The 23024-nt window shown below is 47.2% G+C and overlaps 1 protein-coding gene across 4 annotated transcripts; it reads right to left on the bottom strand.

Moving 5' to 3' along the window:
• Positions 1-221: 221 nt before the first annotated feature.
• Positions 222-23024, bottom strand: TMEM275 (transmembrane protein 275). 4 transcript variants are annotated; one of them, XM_027649223.1, is made up of 2 exons: positions 22917-23024; positions 222-3642 (listed from the first exon to the last, which is right to left on the bottom strand). In XM_027649223.1, exon 2 carries the CDS (start codon positions 3550-3552, stop codon positions 3004-3006), a length of 549 nt encoding a protein of 182 aa, XP_027505024.1. In that variant the 5' UTR covers positions 3553-3642; positions 22917-23024; the 3' UTR covers positions 222-3003. The 4 variants fall into 4 exon arrangements, with proteins under 4 accessions (XP_027505024.1, XP_027505021.1, XP_027505025.1 ...); XM_027649220.1 differs by lacking the exon at positions 22917-23024 and adding an exon at positions 7537-8124; XM_027649224.1 differs by lacking the exon at positions 22917-23024 and adding an exon at positions 7426-7449.

Here is a 23024-nt window from a genome sequence, read left to right on the forward strand (position 1 = left end):
TAGTGTTTAGACAACCAGGACTTCAAGGAAAAGTGGCATTCAAGAGGCAACATGAACTTTTAGGGATGCTTTTTTCCTTGCAGGTACTTGCATTTCTAGGAAATCAAGAAGGAGAGCGAGGAGCACAAGGCAAAATGAATACAGACAGGACTGGGGCACACACAGTGTAGGGAAAAGGGAGAAGGTGGTTGTTAGACTGAAAAAGCAGGCAGGCCAAATGCTTTCTGAGTGCAATTATTTTAATGGGTCTGTCTTTTCCAAATTCCACATTGCACATACGGAAATAGCAATTTCAAAAAAAGACTCACACCAGAAACACTGACTTGGAGAACAAGAAACTCTCCCTATCTCCCAGTACACAAGGAGGCACGAGATTCACAAAAACATTAGTAACAGCCAGTCAGAGAGTGGAGAGACAGACAGACAGACATGGAAATTCCAAAAGACAGAAAAAGGCAAAAGCAGGAAGGCAGCAGCTGTTCTCATGCCCACCTGGCTCTGCAGGCAGGCAGCTGGGGTCATGGCCTGGCAGACAGACCCACTACACCAGGGGATCAGCATCTCACTCGTCCTACACCTCTGCTTGCCCAGGTTCCATCTCTGCTGGTTGTCATCTCTTAGGTCCCAAGGATTTCAGCCCCCAGAGCAACACCGGCTTTGTGGTGACCTGCATGGGCAGCACAGGATGTGCCAGGCCCCAGGGCTGTGTCAGGACTTCCTATATGGCAGTGGTTGTGATGCCACAATGTGAGTGAACCACACCAAACTCCTAACTGGCCCTCAAAGTTCTGCTTTTGTCCTCTTTCCTGCCCAAGGGGCCTTCCACTTGTATGGGATCAGCCATTGTATTATCCAGCACTGGAAGCATTTCACTGTGCAGCTGTGATAAGGAGTCATTTCAGTATGCACTCCAGATTTGGCTTTCAAGTCTTCAGTGAATAAAAAAAAGGAGCTGTATGGTTACCACTTAATTTTACTAACTTTTTGGCTCCAAGTGCTCAAAGAAAAGTGCTGCAGTAACCATATTCATGTGGGAAACGCCTCTAAAGGACTTCCAAACTGTTGTTTGCTATTCCAAAAGGCAAGCTGGGAATCAAACCTACATCAGCAAGCTATGGCTACAGCACTCATGGGCAGACAAAAATCATGGGAGCCTTTTGCTCAGCACAGCAGTTCCTGCATGCCGATGGCAGGCGGTGCTGGAGGCAGAGCACACCCGTGAAAACAAGCTCTAAAGGAAATCATGCAGAGATCAGATCATACAGGCTCATCCACCTTCAAGCAATCTCCAGACTCAGGTGTGCTAATACCAACCTTGCTGCTCATCTTTGAAGCAGCTTTAAGTGGAGCTGGGAGCAGGAGTTTTTCCTTTTGCACAGGCAGGGAGCTGAGCAGCAGCACAACTAAATGAGTTGCCCAGGACCTGGAGGCTGCACCAAACATTTGAACCCACATCTTCCCAGACCCACACAAACATCCTTCTCCCAAGCCTGCCTCTTCTCCTTCCAGCCAGTATAGACCAGCCCTGCTAAAATCACGGATGTAATTCCTTGTTGTAGAAGGAGCTGTTAAAGGCAGCAAACTGTTGCAGCACTCAGGGAGGACCCACATTAAGACTGAGTGTTTAGTCACCTTTCACGAAGGAATTTTTCAATCCAAACTCAATCCAAGTTCATGAAGGGGTCATCAACTGCACAGTGGCTGCCCAGAGCAACCAGGACACCACACGCATGGACTGCACAGCACCATGGCTCCCCTATGAGCACACGTGTCCTCACTTAACCCAGCACACCAGTCATGTGGCTCTCACAGCCTGGCCATGCAGAGCTCTGCTTGTGGCCCAGGGGGGCCGTGGCCCTGTCACAACACAAATCCTTTGCAGCACTAATTCATCAGATTAGGGTCTTTCCAAGGCAGAGGGGGTGTCTTTGCTTGGAACAGCTCTTAATAAATTCCCTTTTGCAAGCTCATCCCATTGCTTTGCAAGCCCATGAACACACTGAGCATCCCATTTCCTGCAGCGAAGAGATCCACTCCTTGTAACGGATCTCCCAGTCACTTCAGGGAAGGAGATGCACTCACCATTTTTCAGCACAGCTATACTGAAGCCCATAAAATTATCTACTCCCCGCCCCGAGGTGATATGTGCCCCAGGCCAGCCTTCCACAACAATATGGGAAGGAAGTTGCCTAGCACTCAGTACATAATCATTGCCCAAAAATTTCATTTTCAGGTTCCTGTTAGTCTCTGGTTACTCCAGGATTCAGCCTGCCTGACCTTCCAAGATAAATACTTTGTGGAGTAGCACAGCTGCAGATCAAACTCATTAACACAAGAGGAAAACACAAGCACTAATTGTGATCCTTGTGATTAGTTCTCTTAGAATGGGTGGCAAAATCACCCAAACGAAGGCAAGATGTTGCAAGGATTTTCAACAGAAGGGAGATTGTTTCACAATGCTTTTCCAATAGCAAACACATAGATTTGTCCCTACTGTCAAAAAGTCTGGCACTAAAAATGCCGAAATCTTCTTGTGACTGAGTAGCATCAAGCTGTAATTTACTGCATTCCTGCTTCTTTTATGTCCAAGAATTGCTTCACTTCTGAGAAGAAAGAGCTGTCGTTTGTCAGTCCCATGTAGCCTCTCCTTCCAACCATCACATTTCCATATTATACTAGACAAATTAATTCATTCCCCTCTTCCTATCTGCTCCCCAAAAAAGGCAGTGTATTTCCAGGAACTGAGAGTCACCTTTTCACAGCAACATCATTATCAATTTTCTTTTAAAAACCATATAATGGGCATGTTTCGGCAAAAATCTGGTGTTTTTTTTTTTTTTTCAGCTGTTGCAACCTCCTCCCTTAAATTGGTTCGGAGAGACCTGACTGTCTACTGGCTTTTCACGAGCACCTTTCCCACACCTCTGACTGATGGTACATCAGGGTTTTCCAGCCCAGCCATTGCAGTGTTTGGCTGGCTGCTGACAAAAGCTCTGCCTGGGTTTAGGATGCAGCCAGGTCCCTGGGCAAGTTGAGCTGTATGGCCTCTCCTCCTGTGGTGTATTTGGCCACTGGCCCGTTGCCTTCCATGGTGAAGAGTTTGCAAGTCTTGGCGTTCTCATGAACCGGTGTGGACTTTTTGGAGGAGATGGGGGAATTTGTGGGGCTCAGCTGAACAGCAGTGGTATCCTGCACCGTGTGCTCACTAGTTTCAATTTCAAAGGCTGTGTTGCCAGGTTTGATGAGCCCAATGTTGGAACCTGGTTTGGATTTCCTGGCCCCATGAGCTGGGGGCCTCCGGCTGCAGATGCAGCAGGCACCAAAGAACGTGAAAGCCACCACCAACAAGATGGGTCCAATGATGATGGGAGGGTTGTTCACGGGGAGGAAGGTCCCAAAGGCAAATGCTCCCACTAAAGTGATGTTGATCCCTGCTAGCATGATGCAAAGTCCACAAGCGCAGCAGAGAGCAGGGGAGGGGAGGCCCTGAGGTCGGGTCTTTTTCTGGATGGGTTTTTGGGACAAAGAGGCGCTGCTCTTTTCGCTGAACATGTTGAGATGAGTCTCAGAGGTCACTTCAGTCCTCACAGGGTGTACGCTGTGTTGAGAAGGCTATCTCCAGTCTCCTGCTCCTGGAAATCCCTGGAGAGGAACAAAGAACCATGCAGCTGTCAGAGCAGTGAACCCACGGCACCTTTCCCCCAGCAACTTCTCCAGGTTTACTGATGCCAACAACTAAGCGCAAACCCAAGCCTGCTCTCAAGTCTGGGCTCTCCCTGACTGTGGTGGTCACATGCAGTCAGCATCAGGCTGGAGCACTGAGCCCAGTGTGCTTAATGTCCTTTGCTATCCCTATGGATGATGCCATCCACAGATACTGTGAATGACACACTGTCAGTCACAGAAGTCTATAAGAAAAGGATTCAAATGTGTGTGTTTTGTCAGCTGGACCATGCTTTCTGCCATGAATCACACCGTCTTCAGCGTGATCACAGGAGATCCCACAGAAAGGGACCAGGAACTTGTTTGCCTCAGTGACTGTAAAACCAAGCTTGCACAATGTTTGTGCACAAGCAACAGCAGCTCCTGGATGGAGGCTCATGGAAACTGAGATGATGAAGCTGAAAAAGAGCCTGTGTGTGGATCGGCCTAGGACCCAAGACAGGAACACATAGTCCTGACTGACAGTAGCAGCTTCTCCATGGAGAAGGTTATTGGATGTGATAAGAGCTGGCTTTGTGTTTGCTGTACTTCGCTGGAAAGTCAAATTGCCAGAGGCCAAATTGTCAGCAGTTTGCTGGTGATGTCTTTGATTTTACAGGCAGGAGAGCATTTCTCTTCCCAGCCTGATGGCAAACAATAGCGGTCTGCTCTCTCCTACTCCCCTGCCTAGCTCCCGAGCTTCTTCCCCTCTCTGCTGTCAAATCCTTTCAAAAGTGTTGTCAGCAGAAAGCTGATACACACAGTTTTTACTGCAGGAGCCAAGAATCACTGTTGTGCTATTACCAGTCTACACCTGCTAAATTAAAAAAAAACAAATAAAATCAAACCAAACAATAAACCATCACCCATCACCCTGAAACATGCCAGTGGGATCAGCCTGGCATTTTCAACATGTTTCCTAGGTTATAAAATTTTCCGGCACCTCCAGCTGAGGCAGAGCTCTCTGCTGCTTTATTGGGTGTCATATCTGATTTCCTTGGCTTGGGCTTTTGTTTAGACCTGAATAAGTGCAGCAGTGAACTTCAAGTGAAGTTCATATTCAGTGAGACATCAGCTGGAGCCAATAGGGACAGGTGCATGAAAAAATTAAATCCTTCCTCATCTAAGAATGCCTGACTGGGAAGGGGTCTCTCAGCGGGCAAAGATTTTTCAGGAAACTGAGAATGTCCAAGGGAGAAGGGGTATTTTCTCCATTAGCCAGGGTAACACATATGCATGTTTCCCTAGCAGTGTCCTTTTGTTCTGCCTGGGAACCCTGGCATGCTGATGTGAGCTGGAACCCTGGTTCTGCCTCCTTCAGCAGCCCTGGACCAGCAGCAAGATAGCTTCTGGTTAAAGACACACATACACACACTGTTTGCAGACCAGCTCTTGCGAATGCCACTCTGAACCTTTTGCACACAGAGGCTGCAGACAGCCCAGTGTGGCCCTTCCTCCTGCATTCTCCCACTGCAAAGTGCTCACCAGGGAACTGTGTGGCTTCTTGTGGTTAAATCACATCACAGATTCACTCTACCAGGTTTCTTGACTCCTCAGCCCTCACCCACTTCCATTCTGAAAGATTTCCCCCTCCTGGGAGAGCCAGACAGCTATCATGGGATCCAGTGGGATGCACAAATAAGCTGGCAGCCTCTACTCCTAGGCAAGACATCACCAGAGGTCAGGCTACCACTGAAATTTTCAAGAGGAGCTTCAACCTGTTGCCCATTGGATCTCTCAGTAGTCACCTGTGATCACTCTAAAGAGACCATGCTGGTTTCTGGCTGTTTTCAAGGCTGTAGTGATATCACCCAGCACGGCCCTTGGTAGCTTATTTTCTCTGCCTAGCAGTTTTTGTTCATCATTACAGAACCCTGAATGTAGGGGGTTAAGCTTGGGCAAAATCCTCACTGGACCTTGCCAGGCAGTAACAGGGGAGCAGGAGGAGAAGAGGCTCATTCAAGCACCATGGACAATGATAAATCAGGGTGGTCCATCCAAGGACAGTTCACCCCAGTAGGTAAAAGAGAACCACAGATCCACTCCGGAAGGATAAATGACACGAGAGGATGATCCAGCTGAGCTCAGAATGGGTTCAGGTACCATTAGCTTCCCAGGCATTCATGGTTGCTTCCTAGGAGGAAAGGGGACCAGATCTACAGTACAGAAACAGGGATGTGTAATGTAAAGAACTGAGACCTCTCACGCTGCAGCTTGACTGGAGGAGGCATTGGCTGCTCCTTGGGCCCCCATAAGACAGAGAGACAGCTGACAGGTTGTGCCAAGTGACTGGTCAGGAAACAGCCACTATCTGCCTCCTGGCAAGTGACAAGGGAAGAAAGGAGTCAGGCTTGAGATCTCATTTAAACTGTGTGAGCAATTCTGGGGCTTATCACACCCTTTCTATAGCTGCATCATAGGTGTTCTGGCCATGCTATGCCCAAGCCCAAACTTCTTTCCTATCCTCCTTGCTTGAAGCAGCTACATGGGGCAACAGACTTTTCCCAGCAGAAAGTGATGGACTCCCTGGAGATTCTAAGGGGAACCTCTTCCATGAGCTTGGGGAGAGAAAATCCTGGAAGACAGGCATTGTCACAGGGTTGGGACATGACCTGCACACACACCACAGGGTAACCAACAGCACGGAGAAAACAGTATTTCTGGACTGGGAACATTCAGAAAGTAGATCACTGTTTGCTGTTTTCTTGATCTCCATGGAAAACATCAGAGATTATGCACAAGGGACTCCAGTTGGAAAACCAGATGACATGGGGATGAGAAAGCCAGCAGAGCAGTAGAGGATAAAGCAATAAACAAACCAAAGCCACAGAATGCCTTATGCTATTCTCTACCTAATAAATCCCTGCAACAACACAAAGTCCATGTTTATTCTGATTGTCATGCACAGCAAAAGCATCTTTGCTCTCCTGTCATTTCCTAAAACACAGGCTGATGCTGTAGGTAATAGGGTCAGGGTCCTTCCCCGTTCCCATCTCAGCCACAAGAATATACTGGTGTGGGTCAGCTGCCACTGCTGACCTACCTGAGGATCTCTGGTAGCTTTTACCTTTCACTTCAGCAAAATCAATGGCTTAAAAAATGAACAACTTTCCAGCCAAATTATACTGCCCAAAATGAACAACTTCTGTTCCATCAGGATTGTAAAAAGTTGTCTTTGGGCTCTTTGTTTGAAACAGGTTCTTTTCTTATGGGTTGGAGTGTAGGTTTCTTCTCCAAACAACATTTCAGCTTGTAATGCACTACTGCAAGCACTGCTATAAGAATAAAAGCTGCATGTCCAAGCTAGCATGAGGGAAATCCAGAGGCTATAGTGATTCCTTCCAGGGGAATATCCATCCCTCCCTATATTCTCAGGGGGGCAAAGAGAGACTTTCATCCGTATCTCTGAGACTTCCTAGAGCTCGAAGGACATGCTGACATATTCATCCAGCATTTTAGGAGCATCTAAAGCCATACCAGCAGCATGTACAGCTAAGCACGTTTCCCTCTTAGTTGTCATGAGAGGGATCGAGCTGTCATCCTTCCACACCATCTCATTGCAACAGCACAACCAAAATATTTGCCAGACTCCAGATGAGTCTCCTTTCTAGAGGTGTGATGGAACAGCAAAATAATGACTGTGATCAGCAAACAGAAATTGCAGTCAGGCAGCTACAACAACCTCCCGCACACAGGCAGACTCACAAACACACAGACACGCACCCTTTAGCTATCAGGAGAAGCACAAGAGTTTTTTTTCCCTGGGAAAAGTGCTGGGAAACTCTCCGGCAGGGCCAGAGAGAGCCTCGGTGTCTGGAAGGGGAGGACACTCACCTGGGCTGGAACGTGGAGCCAGGGAAGGTGATGGAGAGAAATGTCCCGGGTCTCCCTTTCACCCTTCAGTCCGGGATGACAAAGCCATGGCTAGTGCCAGCAATGCCAGGGGTGGAAGCCCAGCTGTGAGCTGGGAGGCTAAGGATCTCACATCCCTCCTCCCCTCTCGTCACCGAGGTCCGGAAACTTTGCTGGGGTGTCAGGCGTACAGTCCTCGAAAGAGCTCAGCAGGCTCTGTGCGAGCTCGGCTGCCTTCTCCCCACTTTCCTCCTTCCCCTCGGAGGAAGATGTCGTTCTCCTTAGGCAGAAAGGGGTTTAGCCGCAGCATCCCTGCCCCGCCGCATCCTCTCCTGCCTCCTCCTCCTCCTCCTCCTCCTCCTCGAACGAACCCGCGGTGCCCAGCGAGGCTCAGCCCACCGCTCCCCGCTGTCCGGCACCGCTCGCCCTCTCCCCGCTCCTTTTCCTTCTTCCTTTTCTACTTCGAGGCTGTAGCTCCCGCCCCCTTCAGCTCACAAAGGTGCCCGGAGCAGAACATCCCCCTTTTTTTTTTCCCTAGGGAGAGGAAAAACCCAGGAGCGCGTCTACGCCGAGGGTCAGCCCCAGCTGCCCTGCGGCGGCCCCGGGGCGGAGAACGGAGCGCGGCCGCCGCAGGGGAGAAGGGGAGACACCGCCAAATGCCAAGGAGTAGGATGTAGGCTCTCGATGCTGCAGCGAGGCACGGATCTCTCAAACAGAAGAGGTCTGAAACGCACGTTACGAATAAAAAAAAAAAAAAAAAGAATACAACTGGTGTGCGGTGCCTTTGGATGCTGGAGGGATGCGGGAGGGATGCAGGAGGGAGTCTTTGCTGGGCGGCCGGCAGTGAGGGGTGCTGAGACAGGACCTCCAGAGGCGGAACGTCCAGGGTGTGGGGGGCTGGCAAATTAAAAGAAAACCGTCCCCAGATGCAAAACTGATGTTTAAAGTGGCAATCAGATCTCAGGTACACTCAAAGGCACTTACTCTAAAAACATGTCTAATGCTAGACCCTGTTGCTAGCACAGCCAAAATCTTAACTCCCATATTAAGAAGCCAACCTCTGTCTGTTTGCAGAGTTGGTGACCACAGGAAACATAGCAAACTGCAACTTATGCACTGGATGGTGTGTAGATAATCCACCCACAGCTGAAGAGGTGCTGATACTCACATGTCCTCATCTGCTCTCCATGCCCACACTTGCTGTAACCAGCCTGGATAATATCAGCAACAGCTGAGCAGAGGCTTCTCTCCAATTTATTGCAGAAGAGTCCTGTACAAAACCAGGCTGGAGCTGACTGAACATCAATCATGCTCCCTTCTTTTTGAAATTACTGCTTTCATGATTGAGAGGGAGAAAAGGAGAAAGGTAACAAAGATGGTGAAAAACAAAGGTCAAAGAGAGAAATCACTGAAGAGAAATGAACACTTACTTCTCTCTATTCTCCAGGCACCACTCCAACCTGAGTATTCTTAATACAGCATCCTCCTCTACTGCACCATACTGCATTTCATCTTGCAGGTCATCCTAGAAATTCAGGCAAAAACAAGCTTTGCAGAAAGGGGTTCATTCTCTGCCAAGGAAGACAACTCTGTTTTCTCCTTAGCTTAAGTAAAGCCAATGGCACACTGCATTGTTTGAGCAAGAGGGCAGGAGGGTGTTGGAAAAGCAGTACTGATCAGATGCCTTGACTGCCTGGGCTTATAGAAAGAAATAACTGGGAAATCTCATTTCAGATCTTTCCAGAGATGCAGTGTCTCCTCTAGGGATTCCCTGGACTCGTAACATGAAGTTCAAAATGGCTCAGTACTCAACCCTACCAGAGAAGTGAGGGGAGAGTGCACAGTGGAAGATTTTCTAGAGAAATCTCCCTCTGGCACATCCAAGAGAGACAACTCTACATGTGGCAGAACTGGTGTTCAGTGTTTGCTGACTGTTGCTGGGTAGAAACCAGAGTGGTTGAACTCATTCTTGGTGTAACTCCATAGAGCTCAACAGAAGCAGTTGAATAAACCCTGTTTATGTAGGAACAGTGGATGTCAGAGGGAAAGATACTGTCAGGGTCTTTGATTCGAGCCCACTGCTATCAAGTTGTATAATAGCATTCATAAAGCACTGAAGCTCCAAAGGGGGCCAATTAATACTGAATGACCTGTGAGTTGTCCCCTAATTGCTCAAAGCACTGATGAAGAAGGCTGCTTCTGCTTCTGTTTTGCTGTTGCATGTCTCTCCATCACACTTTCTGCTTAATGGTCCATAAACCCAATAAAAATGCTTTACTGAAACATTGCATATTTCGAGCTCCACTGAAACAATAATTCTGTGTTTCGCACATGTGGCCCTGACAACCTGGCAGACTGCATTCATGTGATTAAAACAACTGCTAATTCAAGAACTAAAATTAAAGGCTAGATTTCCCACTGGTATAAATCAGAGCAGATTCATTTCCTTGTGGAGCTTTGATAGCTCATGAGCATTCATGATTTGCCAAGGGGGTTTTACCAGACTGATGGCTTCTAGTTTTAAACTTGCCAGGCACTGGGAAGCCCTGCCTTCCTCAGAGGAAAGATCCCAACTCTCGGCTGATTAGAAATTATATTTCTCTGGGAGAAGCTGTTTGTTCCCTGCTTCTGCTGAATTCAGAAATTAGCTGAAGTCAGAAATTTTTGAATGTGAGGCAACATTGCCTGCCTCCCTTTTCCCACTGTCAGTTCCTGATTCTGGTTTCAGTACTAAGAAACCTGTCTCAAGCCCTTTTGCACCCACAAAGGCTGGGCTTCAGTGCCATCACCTCCTGGCCTGGAGCAGGTCAGGATGGTGACTACCACGTATGAAGCCCTCATACAATACACTGGCTATGTGAGGTTTCTGTCTGCAAGGATAACTGAAAAAGGTGGGAAGGGTGAGAATGATCCATGAAGATTTCAAAGGATTTTGTTTGGGAGTCATACTCAAGTGAAAGCACATGAGCAGCATCCACACTTAGGAGAACAGCAGCATGCCAATGGCCCAGTTCCTCAGCATGACAAGACCAAAATGCAGCAGCCCATGCTGCTGCCAGCTGAACCGTGCCCATCACACAAGAGTGTGTGGGAGACAGAGAATGCCTGGAAGTTTATGGCCCTTAATAAGATCATTAGACAAAGGTCACTGCAGAAATATCCCCCTGCAGATTTCCATGAGATCTCCAGAACTGGCACCTCTCTGCGAGTTTACAGTTTAATTGCCTCTTTAGGGAAGGAAATGCCAGACTGAATCTGTTGTTGCTCCAAACCAGCTCTGAATGCCACCGTGTCTGTCTGAAAGTTTGCACTATGGCAGGATCCTCTCTGTCTCATGGTTCTGTGCTGTCTCTGGCACTTCAGAAGGGAAAAAGGTCAATTTCTATAGCAATGTTTACATGTCTACAACATAAAGAAGGAGGCAAAAAACAGATTAGTATTTGTCATTCCTAGAGGCAGCTGTGAATTTACAATGCAGGGGATTTAAACCCACGAAGGAGACACTTCCTTGTACAATGTGTAATTAAAATCACAGGACTCGACCATGAAGAACACCAGCATTAATGTTCTCAGATCCAGAACACAGATAAAACTGGACTGTCAAACACAAAAGACCAGTTGCAGCTTCTGGCTCACCATGTTATGATTGAGAATGAACTAAGGAGGAAAGCTTGCTCTAGGTTTGCCACTGTCCTTCTAATCTAAGCCTCTGTTATTGAGAGCTGTTGAGGTAGAATAATAGGTAAGGTAGATTATTTTACCTAGTCCCATATGACTGTTCCCACATCAGGGTGAAACTTTTGTTTTTTTCTGAATATAGACCCAAACTGGCTTTCCTTATCAGAGAGACCTGGCAGACACACTTCATACCTAGTCTCACTCAGTACAACTGCAATATTCGATGTACTCAGAGCATCTCAGCAGGGATGATTCCTACTTTTACTCTTCTCTTCCCAGGAGCTCTCTCACCATGAGCAGCACTGTCTTCATGACCTGAAGCATCAGGGCCAGCTGTCCCCAGTTCCACTAGCAGATGTTCCCATGCCCATGGCTTCTCATAGTGTCCATCAACTCCCTTAAAGCAGGGCTCAATCAACTCCCAATTAGTCATTTCAGCTGAAGACTGTAGGCAGAATACCAATATTTGCTCACCAGGTCGCATCTCCTCAGGTTGCTGCAGCTCCTCACCATGTACCTGTAGAGCAGTCAGCCCACCCGAACCCACCAAGCCCCTCTGTTCAAAACCCTGTAACCTGACCTGGACATCTCTCCCACACGATCCAGTCGTGCCAAGAATCCCATGCACAGTGTCGAGGAAGCTGAAATCAGAACAGGAGAGACTGGGAGACAGACTGAGAAAGGTATAAAGAGTTGCCTTCGTGCCACGTTGTGTGGGATTTGAGCCCTGGACAGATGGGAATCTCAACTGGACAGTCAGCAGGTACCATCAGCCTGACTTCCAGCATCACTAAAGCTTTGCTTCTACCCTCTGATCTGATGCTCTACTTCCAGAGCACTTTTGTGGTTTGTTACGGTTTTTAAAATGATCTGGAGATAATTTTTCCCCTTCGCACAAACAAACAAACAAAACAGGCTTCCAGAGTTTCAAACAAGTTTCTCCTTCCTGTGACACCTTCTCAAAATACTGGAAAGTGAGCAGACAGGAAACATCTGTGCAAGTGGCTGTTCTATTACAAAAAGACATCAGTAATTTTTTATGAAGCTTTCTCAAACAGGAGGAAATCAGCGGGTCAGTTATCAGCAAGGGGCAAATATTTTTAATTATCTTGCAGGGGAGGATTATGTCTCCTCTGTTTAATTCTCAACGCCTCACTGACAACCTAATTAGCAAGCAGGATCACTGGAAGAGCAGACCTGAAGTTACGTGGCTTTATTCTCCCAGGAGTCAAACACTCACTTCGCTTCTCTCTGTCATATGGTGGATCTCTCTGCTGACCAGATCTCGACAAGGTGTAGTTGATCTGGAAGAGACAAAACCACAGAGTGTGCCCATCAGCTGCTCTCCCTCGTGATTTCAAATGTGGTTCATCAGAGACTTCAGTGTTATATCTTCTTTAAAAGAAGTGGCTGGTAGAGATTTTAGTTGAAGGACTCTTGGCTCCTCATTAACTGAAATCAGAGTTTGCTTTATGTATTGTAGTTTGTACGTAGTATGTTACACATTACACACTATAATAGTTTTACTTGTCTTTCACTTCTTTTCCAGGGAGAATACACCAATACATGTGATCTGCATTGGAGCTGCCAAGGCAATGGAAGCAGCACCACAAGAATCACTGATATTCATGAGAACAGAGTCGGGCCCCAAACACGAAACATTACAGGAACAAGGAACTGTCCTTCCAAGAGAATTTATGCTCTTCCTATTGGGAGTATGCTTTAGGTGAATTTGAGGACATTCCTGAGGATGGGATTTTGGTGGCATCACAAACCAGCAGTGGTGAACTGGAATTTTGATCATGAAGAAAAACGAAAATGATGGAATCTGAAAGGAAACAATAACCATATGCCATGTCCTCTCTGAATCCAATTCTTGTGGCTGAGCCCTGTACACGAGGAAGAGGCCAGCCAGCTGTGCCACCTTCTGACGCTGGATGATGTACCACAGGAGTTCAGCCTCGGGAACCAAATCCACCAAAGGATCCATTGGCCTGCCCAGTGTCCTTCTGTCCATCCAGCCACTCAAGAACTCCCTTAAGCAAGGTACTGCTGCCCAGTTGAGCCACAGACAACACTGGAGGCTGGCTCCAGGCATGCTCAGGTGCCTCACCTGCAAATAAGTTTATATCCCTCATCCCCATAGGGAAAAGCACCTACATGGTGATTTAAACCATCAGCATCTGTTTCCCAGTGGAAGCAGGCTAAGCTATTACTGTGCATAAAAAGATGAATTATAGCTTTCCAAATTCAACCTGTCCCTGGACATGGAGACCAAATCCCCTTTGGAACAGATCTGACGTTGCTTTGTGAGACAACAAAAAGAGACTTAATTTATGCCTCTTATATCCACCTGGTGGTCAACCTGCAGCACGCCAGACCACAGGAAATACTAATTACCAGCAGCACAAATCACATCACTCTTGCCAGTTTGGATTCCTGGAAAAGCTAGCTTTGAGGGATGTCAGACTCAACATCATGAACAGATGGTGTTTCTGTCTGAAGAGGAGACATGTCCTTGATCAGCCTGTCACTGCTTAGGGAGCTGATGCTTTTGTTTCACATCCAATAGTCTTCACCCAAGGACTGGGGCTTCACAAGGCAACACGAAGTCAATAAGGATGATTAAGACCTGGAAATACAGGCAGAAAAGCAATGTCAGGGTGATACAGTTCATGTCCCTTCAAAATATCTAAGAGCTCGGACACGGGTGTGATCTCTTGAAAGTTTTTGTGACTTGCAAAAACTTTCAGGCCCCTCATGGCTCATTCTGCAGTACTACAGTAGAACTCTTCACAAGGTGAGTCCTTAACTCTCCAGAGCAGCAAAATAAGCACGAATTAAGTGAAAATTCAAGGTCAGCGCTGGAAATCCTTCTGTGAAGGTCTGGAAACCTTTTCAATGGGTATTCTATCTCCTCAACTGCAGGCTGCAGGAAAAAACCAGACTGTTCAGACCTTTCTGTGGCTTAGGCAGATCCCACAGAACTTCATGGAAGTTGTTGCAGTTACTTCAGCAAGCTTTGAACAAGGTCTGTAGGATGCTGCCTTGCAAATATTTACCCTCTGTAACACGGCAGATGTCTCTGGCCTCCATATGGGATATCAAGTTATAACATGGCATAGCACAGATCATTAATCACATCCTTAAATGAAGTGATTATAAGGTCATCACGTCAAACATTGCCTAGCACCATTGTGCCTTCACAAGTTTTATTTTACACAGAGCCTGGGGAAGCATCTGTTTAAAACACTTGACTCCAACTCATTAGCTCTGCCACAAAGCCTCTCTCCTAATACACTTAATCTTTCTGCCTCTCTGTTCCTCCAACGCCCTCCCAGCGCCGTCACTGGACACAGTGAGCAGTTTCTCCTCTCCCTCAAAGTACCTGCTATTAGGATGGATTCAGTTCTCAGACACCACAGACCAGAAGTCCTCCTTTATTTGCCTGTAGCAGACACAGAGAAGCACACACTCCTCACCAGACCCCATAACTACCCACTGGTCCCGTAGGGAGCAGCTGCTTCTCACAGGTTTGAGATTAACTGCATGTGGTAGACGTGCAGCTAATGACTTCAAGACCAGGATCTCTTTGCCTTCACAAGAAGGATCCAGAGAAGGAAAAGAAATCCCATGTGCCATGAGAACTATGGCAGCTCATACATGATTAATTCAGCACGCTTTGGAAAAAGATCCTCAGCAGAAAGCAGCAGTATGGTCATACAACCATATGCAACCTTATTTATAGTAGCTGAAAAGAGAGACAAAGAACCCCAAGTCAAACAAGCTGCACCTCCTGCAAAGAGCAGTCACCAGTGTTTGCCCTCACTGACAAACTGAACTTTTTCTTTTAAGCAACTGGCACAAAACAGAGGTTCCTATTCCACCACACCATTTACAGACTGATGGGATCCATAAACAGATAAATTAGGAAACAAATCTCTCTCCTCCAGCACACACCATTTCAGGGACATGCCAGCAGGTGTTGGTGTCAGTGGGTTCAGAGCAGTGGGACCTGGGTGAGCACCAGCAGGCTGTGACTGCCAGCAGATACAGGGAAGCACTACTCACATACTCAGGCTGAGAGAAAAACTGTTGGGGCAGGACAAGAACCAGACAGAGGCACCTTTCTGTTGACATGGTTTAGTGATTAATTTTGTAACTCACTGAAATTGTACTGTTTCCCTTTCCCACCCCACATGCAGACATTGAAGGTAGGGAAAAGCTGCCTTGAGCATCAGTGAGACCCTGTTAACTCCTCACCCAGAGATGTAAATGAGGTAAGAATTAAACACAAGGCACTCAGCTATCATCACTACCAAGATAATGGGAAATTCTGATTAAATCTGACATCCTCCTTAGCAAGAAGCGTAGAGCTGAGAAATCATAAAGTGCTATTGAAAGCAGATGTTGCTTTACAGGAGGACTTTTCAACAAATGTGGTCAGAGCTGGACATCCCTTCCCTCATCACCTTTCAGTATGCTTTTTGTAACACTAACATTTCACCCCTTCCACAGAGATCAGGGAATAAATGTGCGTTTATGTGCCAGGTGCTACATAAACATGCAGATGTGAGGGATTTCTGTCTGAGAGAGGACTGGGGAATGGTGATACACACATTGGTCAGAGTAGGAAACTGCGGTGGAGAGGCTTTCCAGAGTTTGTGCACCGTCCAGAGACACAGCATAACTGCAAAGATACTGTGAATATCCCATCCCATCCCATCCCACCCCACCCCACCACCCAGGGGACTCAGCTTCTCTAAGGTCTGCAGAGGATAAGGGTTTCACTCTTTTTCTCACTAAATCATTTGTAAAAAGAGAGTAAGGACACTTAACCTGTCTGTTTGTGTATTCCTTGGGCAGCAGAAGTGGTGTCTAGAATCACTCACCACCATTTTAAGCAAATTGGAAAAAATGGTCTGTGTATCCAACATCCTGAAGATCAAACTGTGCAACAAACAAAGCAGCATCTGAGGCTGAGGGTAAGAAACTGCAGCTGGGAGAGAAGCCTGGCTGGCGCTGGCTTAGCTGGGGGAGGTGGTTAGTGCTGCAGCAAACTGCTGGGGGATGATCTGCAGGACCTAATGAAGCCAGGGTGGGTTTGTAACAATTTTCTCATGCCCAGCAAGTGAGAGATTGCCCTGAAAATACTGTGGTGTGTTTGGATATGGGATGAATTCACCAGCTGTTTTCTGAAAAGCCTGAGACCTGCAAACTTGATTAAGGAAGAGAAGGAAAAATAAATAAACCCAACTAATGGAAACAACTTGGATGACTGTTTCTGTGACTGTTTAAAAGGAGTGAAATTGCCTCCTCTGAACGCAAGGTTCCCCATCATCTTTACATGTGCTCTCTAATTGATCATTAATTTATCTAAAAAAGAACAGGGGGTTATAGAAGCATTCCCCTGGCTTTCTGGTCAGATGAGAACTGAACGTTCCCTCCCTCCTCAGAGACAGGGATGGGGATCTGAGCTTAGCATTCATTTTCAGTTCTGATCTGCAGTCCCTGCCCAGCCAGCACAGAATTTACCTCCACTGAAGAAACCCCCTTCCTAATGACTATTGCTGGTTTCCATGCAGACTTGCTTTTCTCCTCTCTTTTCAGAATCTGACTCTGCACACTCCCATCCCCTTCCAATTATGGACTGAATTGTGTTAGCAGCACCACGCAGTAATTTTTCCGTGGGATCACCAGGCTGGAAGCAAACACAGAGCTGGCTCTAGAGATTCAGCTAATGAGGGGCACCTCATTAAGTACCTCGGAGAGAGCTTTCAGTTGATGTGTTTTCCTTTGCACTCAAGATGGGCCCGGAGCACACACATGGAGTGCTCACAACTGCTACCTCATTAAGTGCAGTAACTCAACGACTTGCTGTATCTGATGGTCTGTGAATAATTAAGCATGTCCCTTACTGCTCCTTGCTGCTCCCTTAGCCAGTTTTCTAGCCATCTCCTTGCTGTCATCTTTCCTCCAATGAAATTTTTGGGGGGACTCATTGTATGTGCCCCCAGCCTTCCCCCTCTGCTGCTGCAGCTTCCAGGACAAGAGAAGCTGGCACTGCTTTGTCAGGGAAGAAGCTCATCCGATGGTCTCCAGCATCTTCTCTAGGGCCTCCCTCCTTAAAAGCCTCACCTTACCAAGGGCATCACATCTTCTCTGCCTCCAGGCTTTTACCACCAGCTTGCCCACGAGGAAGCTGATCCCTTATCTCTGCCAGGCACTGCTCAGGGCATCCCCAGGCACAGAAGGATCACAGGCTCACCTGGGTGTTTGTCACGTTTAACCCCATTTTATAAAATTGGAGGCAAACGCTCCTCCCATCCCTAACTCACCAGGGAGGAATCTTCTCTTGGTTCCTCTGCGTGTTCAAATGGGTGCAATTTGATGCTGGGTGAATTGAAAGTGCACTGGTACTTCCCTGTGAGATTTTCTGCTCACTGCTGGGGCTTGTACAACACCTACTCATCTCAGTGGGAAATGGTATATGCTTTATAGAAAGAGCAAGAAGCCAAAGTATGTGCATTTCTCAAGCAGTTCTGTATCCAACTGCAGCTTATTTGTGATTCAATAACATGGTGATCTCGGCTTCTGGAGAGATGGATTAAATCAATTATTAATTTAAAGTAATTTATACCTTTTATAACCATTCAAGCTTATTTCCCAGGCCTGAGACCTGTAAGCCACGCTGGATCAATGCCTGGAAATCTACGAGTAGTATTTCAGGTGTACCTGTAGCACAGCAACATCCTCACTGCTAAGGAGACAGTTCAGCTCCTGGCTCAGCCAGAGCGCTGTTTTCTGGCATTTTGGGTCAAGTTAACTCATTTGTTCCCTCCAGGGATGATCCAGCAGGTCTGGGGATGTACAAGTGCAGAACATGCAGAGATGTTTTTCTCATCTAACTCACCCCTGTGGTTCCTCTGTAGCTGCTCCTGTACAGCCTCAGGCCACTCTCAACGGAGAGCCAAGGTCCACAGCTCCCCACAGCAAACACCCAAGGGGCTCTGGAGCAGCCCAGAGGTCAAGAGGCACTTGCAAACTCAAACCTTCCCTGTGTTTATCATGCAACACAGTTTCGGTTGTTTTTTTCCTGATCAGGAGATTTCACTCAGCTCCTGGCGATAACCACACCACCCACGACACAGAGCAGAGACTCCTGCACCAGACTGGGACTGAGAAAAGGTTGTTGTGACTTGGGAAATGACGAGATGTGCTTTTTTCTTCCTACCTCTGCCCTGAATCCCACATGGCACCTTTGGAAGGACACGACTTCTCTGCACCTTGCTCACCCCTTCTGCAACACATGGCTAATTTTGTTTGAGCCTCTCAGTCTCCCTGGCTCATCTGCTCAGCCATAAACTCTCCTGCTCTGCACCTTGCTCCAAGTCTGCAGCCACCTGAATGGCCAGAGGAATAGAAACAGCTGCAGAGGGACTGAACTGATGATGACCTGGTTTTATAGACAACATAAAGTTGACTCTAATACTCGAGTGGCAGAAGTGTCTGTATGGGGAGAGAAGAGTAGAAGAATTGACTGCAAGAGAAGTGAAAATTAAGAAAATTAATGCAATACAATTTCCCCAGATAGCACTTGAGTGGCTAGTTATATCACAAGTGGTGGGTTTGTTAGAAAGCATTCATAAAACCTGCAGTATAATCCAGGAGAATTCATAGGAAACATTACACAGGAATTTATGGGTTTGCTGCAAAGTTTTATATTCTCAGTACTGAGGCTCAGTTCCAGAACACAGGCTCTGAGGTGGGAGGGAAGCTCTCTCTGCTCTCCAAAACAGGCAGGAGAAAAATGGGGGAGAGAAGCCTCTTTAGGGGTGGCGGGAACCTTTGTGGGACTTAGTATTATGCCAGTGAGGTACCAGAGCGTTTGAATTGGTTGCTGGTCCCTCCAAGGCAGAGAGAATTGCCCCACACGTTGATTCAGGTTTTGATCTGGCCTTTTCGTTTGCCAGAGCAGAAGTCAAATGAGTATTTTATTTTAGCCCTCCCAGCTGTACCCCCAGTCCTTGTGAGAGCAGGAGGCAGGATAGAGGAAGGGTAAGAGGCAGGACATAGGAAGGACAGGAGCAGGACTCTCTCTGCACAAAACAGAGATGAACAGATAAACAAAAGCAAAGCAGGGAGACAAACAAACACACACATGAACAGCACCATGTGAGCCTCACTTCTGAAGGAAACCTGGCCAAAAAAATTATTGAGACCTATTCAGATCCTTGCCAGCTGGATCCATCAATAGGCATGTGCATCTGCACAGGCATTTCAGAGCTCTGCTTCTGTGACTACCCAACTACAGGTTCATAGCAATGAGCAAATTTACTGTGCTGGGGATGGGAGGAGGGAGAGGTGATGCCTCTGCTTCATTGTGCAGTGAGTAGGGGTCACCCAGGAGCCTGCCCACACCACAACTGCACCCAGCCCCACCAGGCATCCAGCTGAGATCCCTCTGCAGCAAGGTGGAGGGAAGGGAAGGAAGTCAATGTAAAGGATGGAAAAAACCAGCAGTAGTCAGCCAAGAATTAAATACCCTGAGAAAGTGCCAGCAAGCACCCCTTTTACTTGTTATCATTCCTTTTCATTTGCTTTTAATTGGCTTAACCTATAATTTGTTAAACAGGCTGCCCAGCAGGTATAATCTCAGAGCTGACTGCTATGCAGGTGTTGCTTCTAGCCTGAAGTAGAGAGAAACATATTAACATCAAGATTGGGGCACAGCCAGGAAAACTGCTGATTCCACTGAGAAAATACTAAACATAAATGGTGTCCTGCTTCCTGCTGCTAGCAGGGGCATGAAAAATCACAATGCAGACAGGACACTGCTCAGACCACAGATGAAACATGACAGGAACAATGCAGGGACACACACAGGAGACCCATTTGGAACCCAGAAGGGCCAACCCACACCAGAAGAATCCCAATTTTTCAAGGCAGGGAGCTCTTTGCTCTGCATTTGCAGGGCAGCGCTGGATAGCATGGTTCCTTGGGTGGAGATGTGAGTAGCAGAACCAGACAGAACTGATCAGAAGCCTTTCAAACCCTTGTTTGCACAAAAAAAACCATACAAGGTTTCATCTAGAACATCATAGGCCCCATGAATCTAAACTGATTTTCCTGCAAAGACTGGATGCCTGCTTTCATCCTAGACCAATCAAGGACTGGCACCAGGTCCCAGAGGCTGCTGTCATGTGGATTAAGCAGGGCAGAGCTCCCAGATTTCCAGCAGAGACCTTGGAGCCTGGAGATGGATACAGAGGTCCCACTGAACCATCAATCCCTAAAAAGCTACTAAAGGAAACCAGAGTCAATATAAAACCCACAGACATTCCGGAGAAGGTACCAGGCCTGAGAGCATCGAGCTCACACAAAAACTTGACCCCAAATTGATCTTCTATCCTGCAGAAAAAACCCAGATTTTTATGCTTACTTTAGACACTCAAGGACAGCTGCAATCCCCAAACATAAGTAACAGAAGCTATTTGGCTGCTTAGATATTTTTTGATGGGAGGAAAGTGGTATGGCGAGACCAGAACACCCATCAGTTCATTTGGAAAAGGAATCCACATAAGGTATCAGCTTCTACAACCTGCTAAAGCTTTATTTTCCCCACCAAGTGCTTGTGGACACCCAGTGAATATTATGGGTTAGACACCCAGTGCCTGAGGGTAATTCATTTCGGTGTGAAGGACAGATTGACTTCAGGCCAGTTTGTAAAATGAGCCCAAGCTCCCACTTTCCCCTGTTTGCTTTCACTTTCTGTAAAATTCCCTTGGCTAGGCAGCACCACTGCCAGGCAAGTTGTATTTTAGACCCTTCTGAAGACATTCTATCCAACTATTTTTGGAGTGCAGTCCTGTGTCTCCAGCGCCACTGGCCCTGACTCCCCCACTGTGTTCACACCCCCAGTCCTGCTGTGTGAGGCACTCACACAGGTCCTCCAGGTCCAGCTGAGGACATAAACAGTATGTCAGAAGCAATTTCTGTCAAACAACACACAGCTCAGCTCACCCACGGGTGAACACACAGAAATCAAAGGAGTAAAGGCAACACGTGGCCCATCTGCAAGCCCTTTACCCAAACCACGCTCCTGTAATGTTCCCATAGGCCAGGTACTGCCAGCTGAAATCCCCAAGCCTGGCACCCTGAAGATGTGTGAGAAATGCTGTTTGTCTCCTCCTTCTCCCTAATTTTCAGTGACACAAAACAGTTTTGTGGCCAGCAGTTTCCATCAGCTCCAGCCAGAACAACCCCTTTGGCTGTAGGTGTGAGAATGGGGCAGTCAGTTCTGGCATTAACCAAGACCACCCCACCTCATCCTGCCAGACCTGAGCTCCCAGAGGTTCATCACCCTTTTGTCTTTGCATGATTCTCTCCTCTCTTCCCCACCCACAGTCTCCTTGAACCCTACACTGGTCTCATTCCTCTGCTTCACATGTAGTCACCACCATCCTGGGCCTCTGGGGCTGTGGGAGCAGAGCAGGGTTGACTGAGGAAATGTGCCATAAGGCAGAGGAAGACTTTGTGACTGGTTTTGGTGAAGATCTGCCACTAGAAAGCTGTGCTGAACCCTTTGGTCACCGGTTCAGAAGGCAGGAACTCTTCCCGAGACTGCAGCTGACACATCCCGCCCAGAAAGCTCTAACTTTGAAAGCAATTATTTCAGGATGAAGATGAGCTGTTGTTTCTCTCTGTAAGTCTTGTGAGAGCAGTGTGACCCAGTGTTTTTCACCCCCTCTCCTGCTTTCATCTGTCATAGGAAGCAAACATCAGCTCTCTGAGGCCAGACAACTTCCACTCAGGTTTCACCACCAACTAATTATTGCAAAGGGGTAGGAAATTAAAACCTGTCTAGGATCATACCAGACCTGGGCTAGGAAAATTCTCAAGTTCATCCTCTGTAGCTAAGCCACCTCTTACAAGCTGAACAAGAAAGATTATTAAAGATAATTGTTATTGCAGTTTTGAGGCAACTGAGACAGCTTGTACTGGGAAGAACAACACATTGTGCAAGTTGTAATCATGGGATTACATTTGCTCAGAAAGGTATCAGGCTGAAAGATGGAAAGGCTCAAATCTTTGGGCCATCAAACAGCAGCAAAACAAAGAGGGAACTGAATGTCACTGGAAATGGGGAAGATTAGGCAGAGCAATACGGAGTGTGGCTACACTTTTAGACACTGCTAAAACAATGCTGCTGGAGGAGTTGAAGCAAGGGGCTGCAGTGGTGAGGAATAACATGTGGGACAACAAAAACATCTTGCTAACTGCTCCCTTGCTTCTGATGGGCAAGGCCAGCCTCTCTGTCCCTCATTCAGGCCTTACAAGGCCACTGGGGTGGGCATGACCACTGTGGTCAATGCAACTGCATCTGCTCTTTGGGACAGGATTCAGTCTGTACAAAAGGTGCTGACGGGCAGTTTAGATGTGTCACTGGACCTCCTTTTGGGCCTCTTTTATGTGCTGAGATGAAGTGGCTTGCATTGGGTCTCACCACAAGGCTGTAGCAGGGCTGAGAACTAACCCTTCTCCCTCTCCGACACCATACTGATAAAGCCTTTGTCCTCATTTTCTCTCTGTGTACCAAACCATACACCAACTGATCTATCTGAATCTGCAGCTTGTAAACATGTAGAAAAGTACAGGCACTGATCCTGTACAGGCAAGCTCACCTTGGGGCAGCAGGAAAGTCTTCTCAAAGCCCTTTTACCAGTCTCAAAATGTATGATTTCCAATCTTCTTCCTTAGGACACAAGCTGGGAGGCAGCTGAAAAGATTTT

The sequence above is a fragment of the Corapipo altera genome, unplaced genomic scaffold (assembly GCF_003945725.1).
Source record: "Corapipo altera isolate COAL_440 unplaced genomic scaffold, ASM394572v1 112, whole genome shotgun sequence".
NCBI classification, from domain to species: domain Eukaryota; kingdom Metazoa; phylum Chordata; class Aves; order Passeriformes; family Pipridae; genus Corapipo; species Corapipo altera.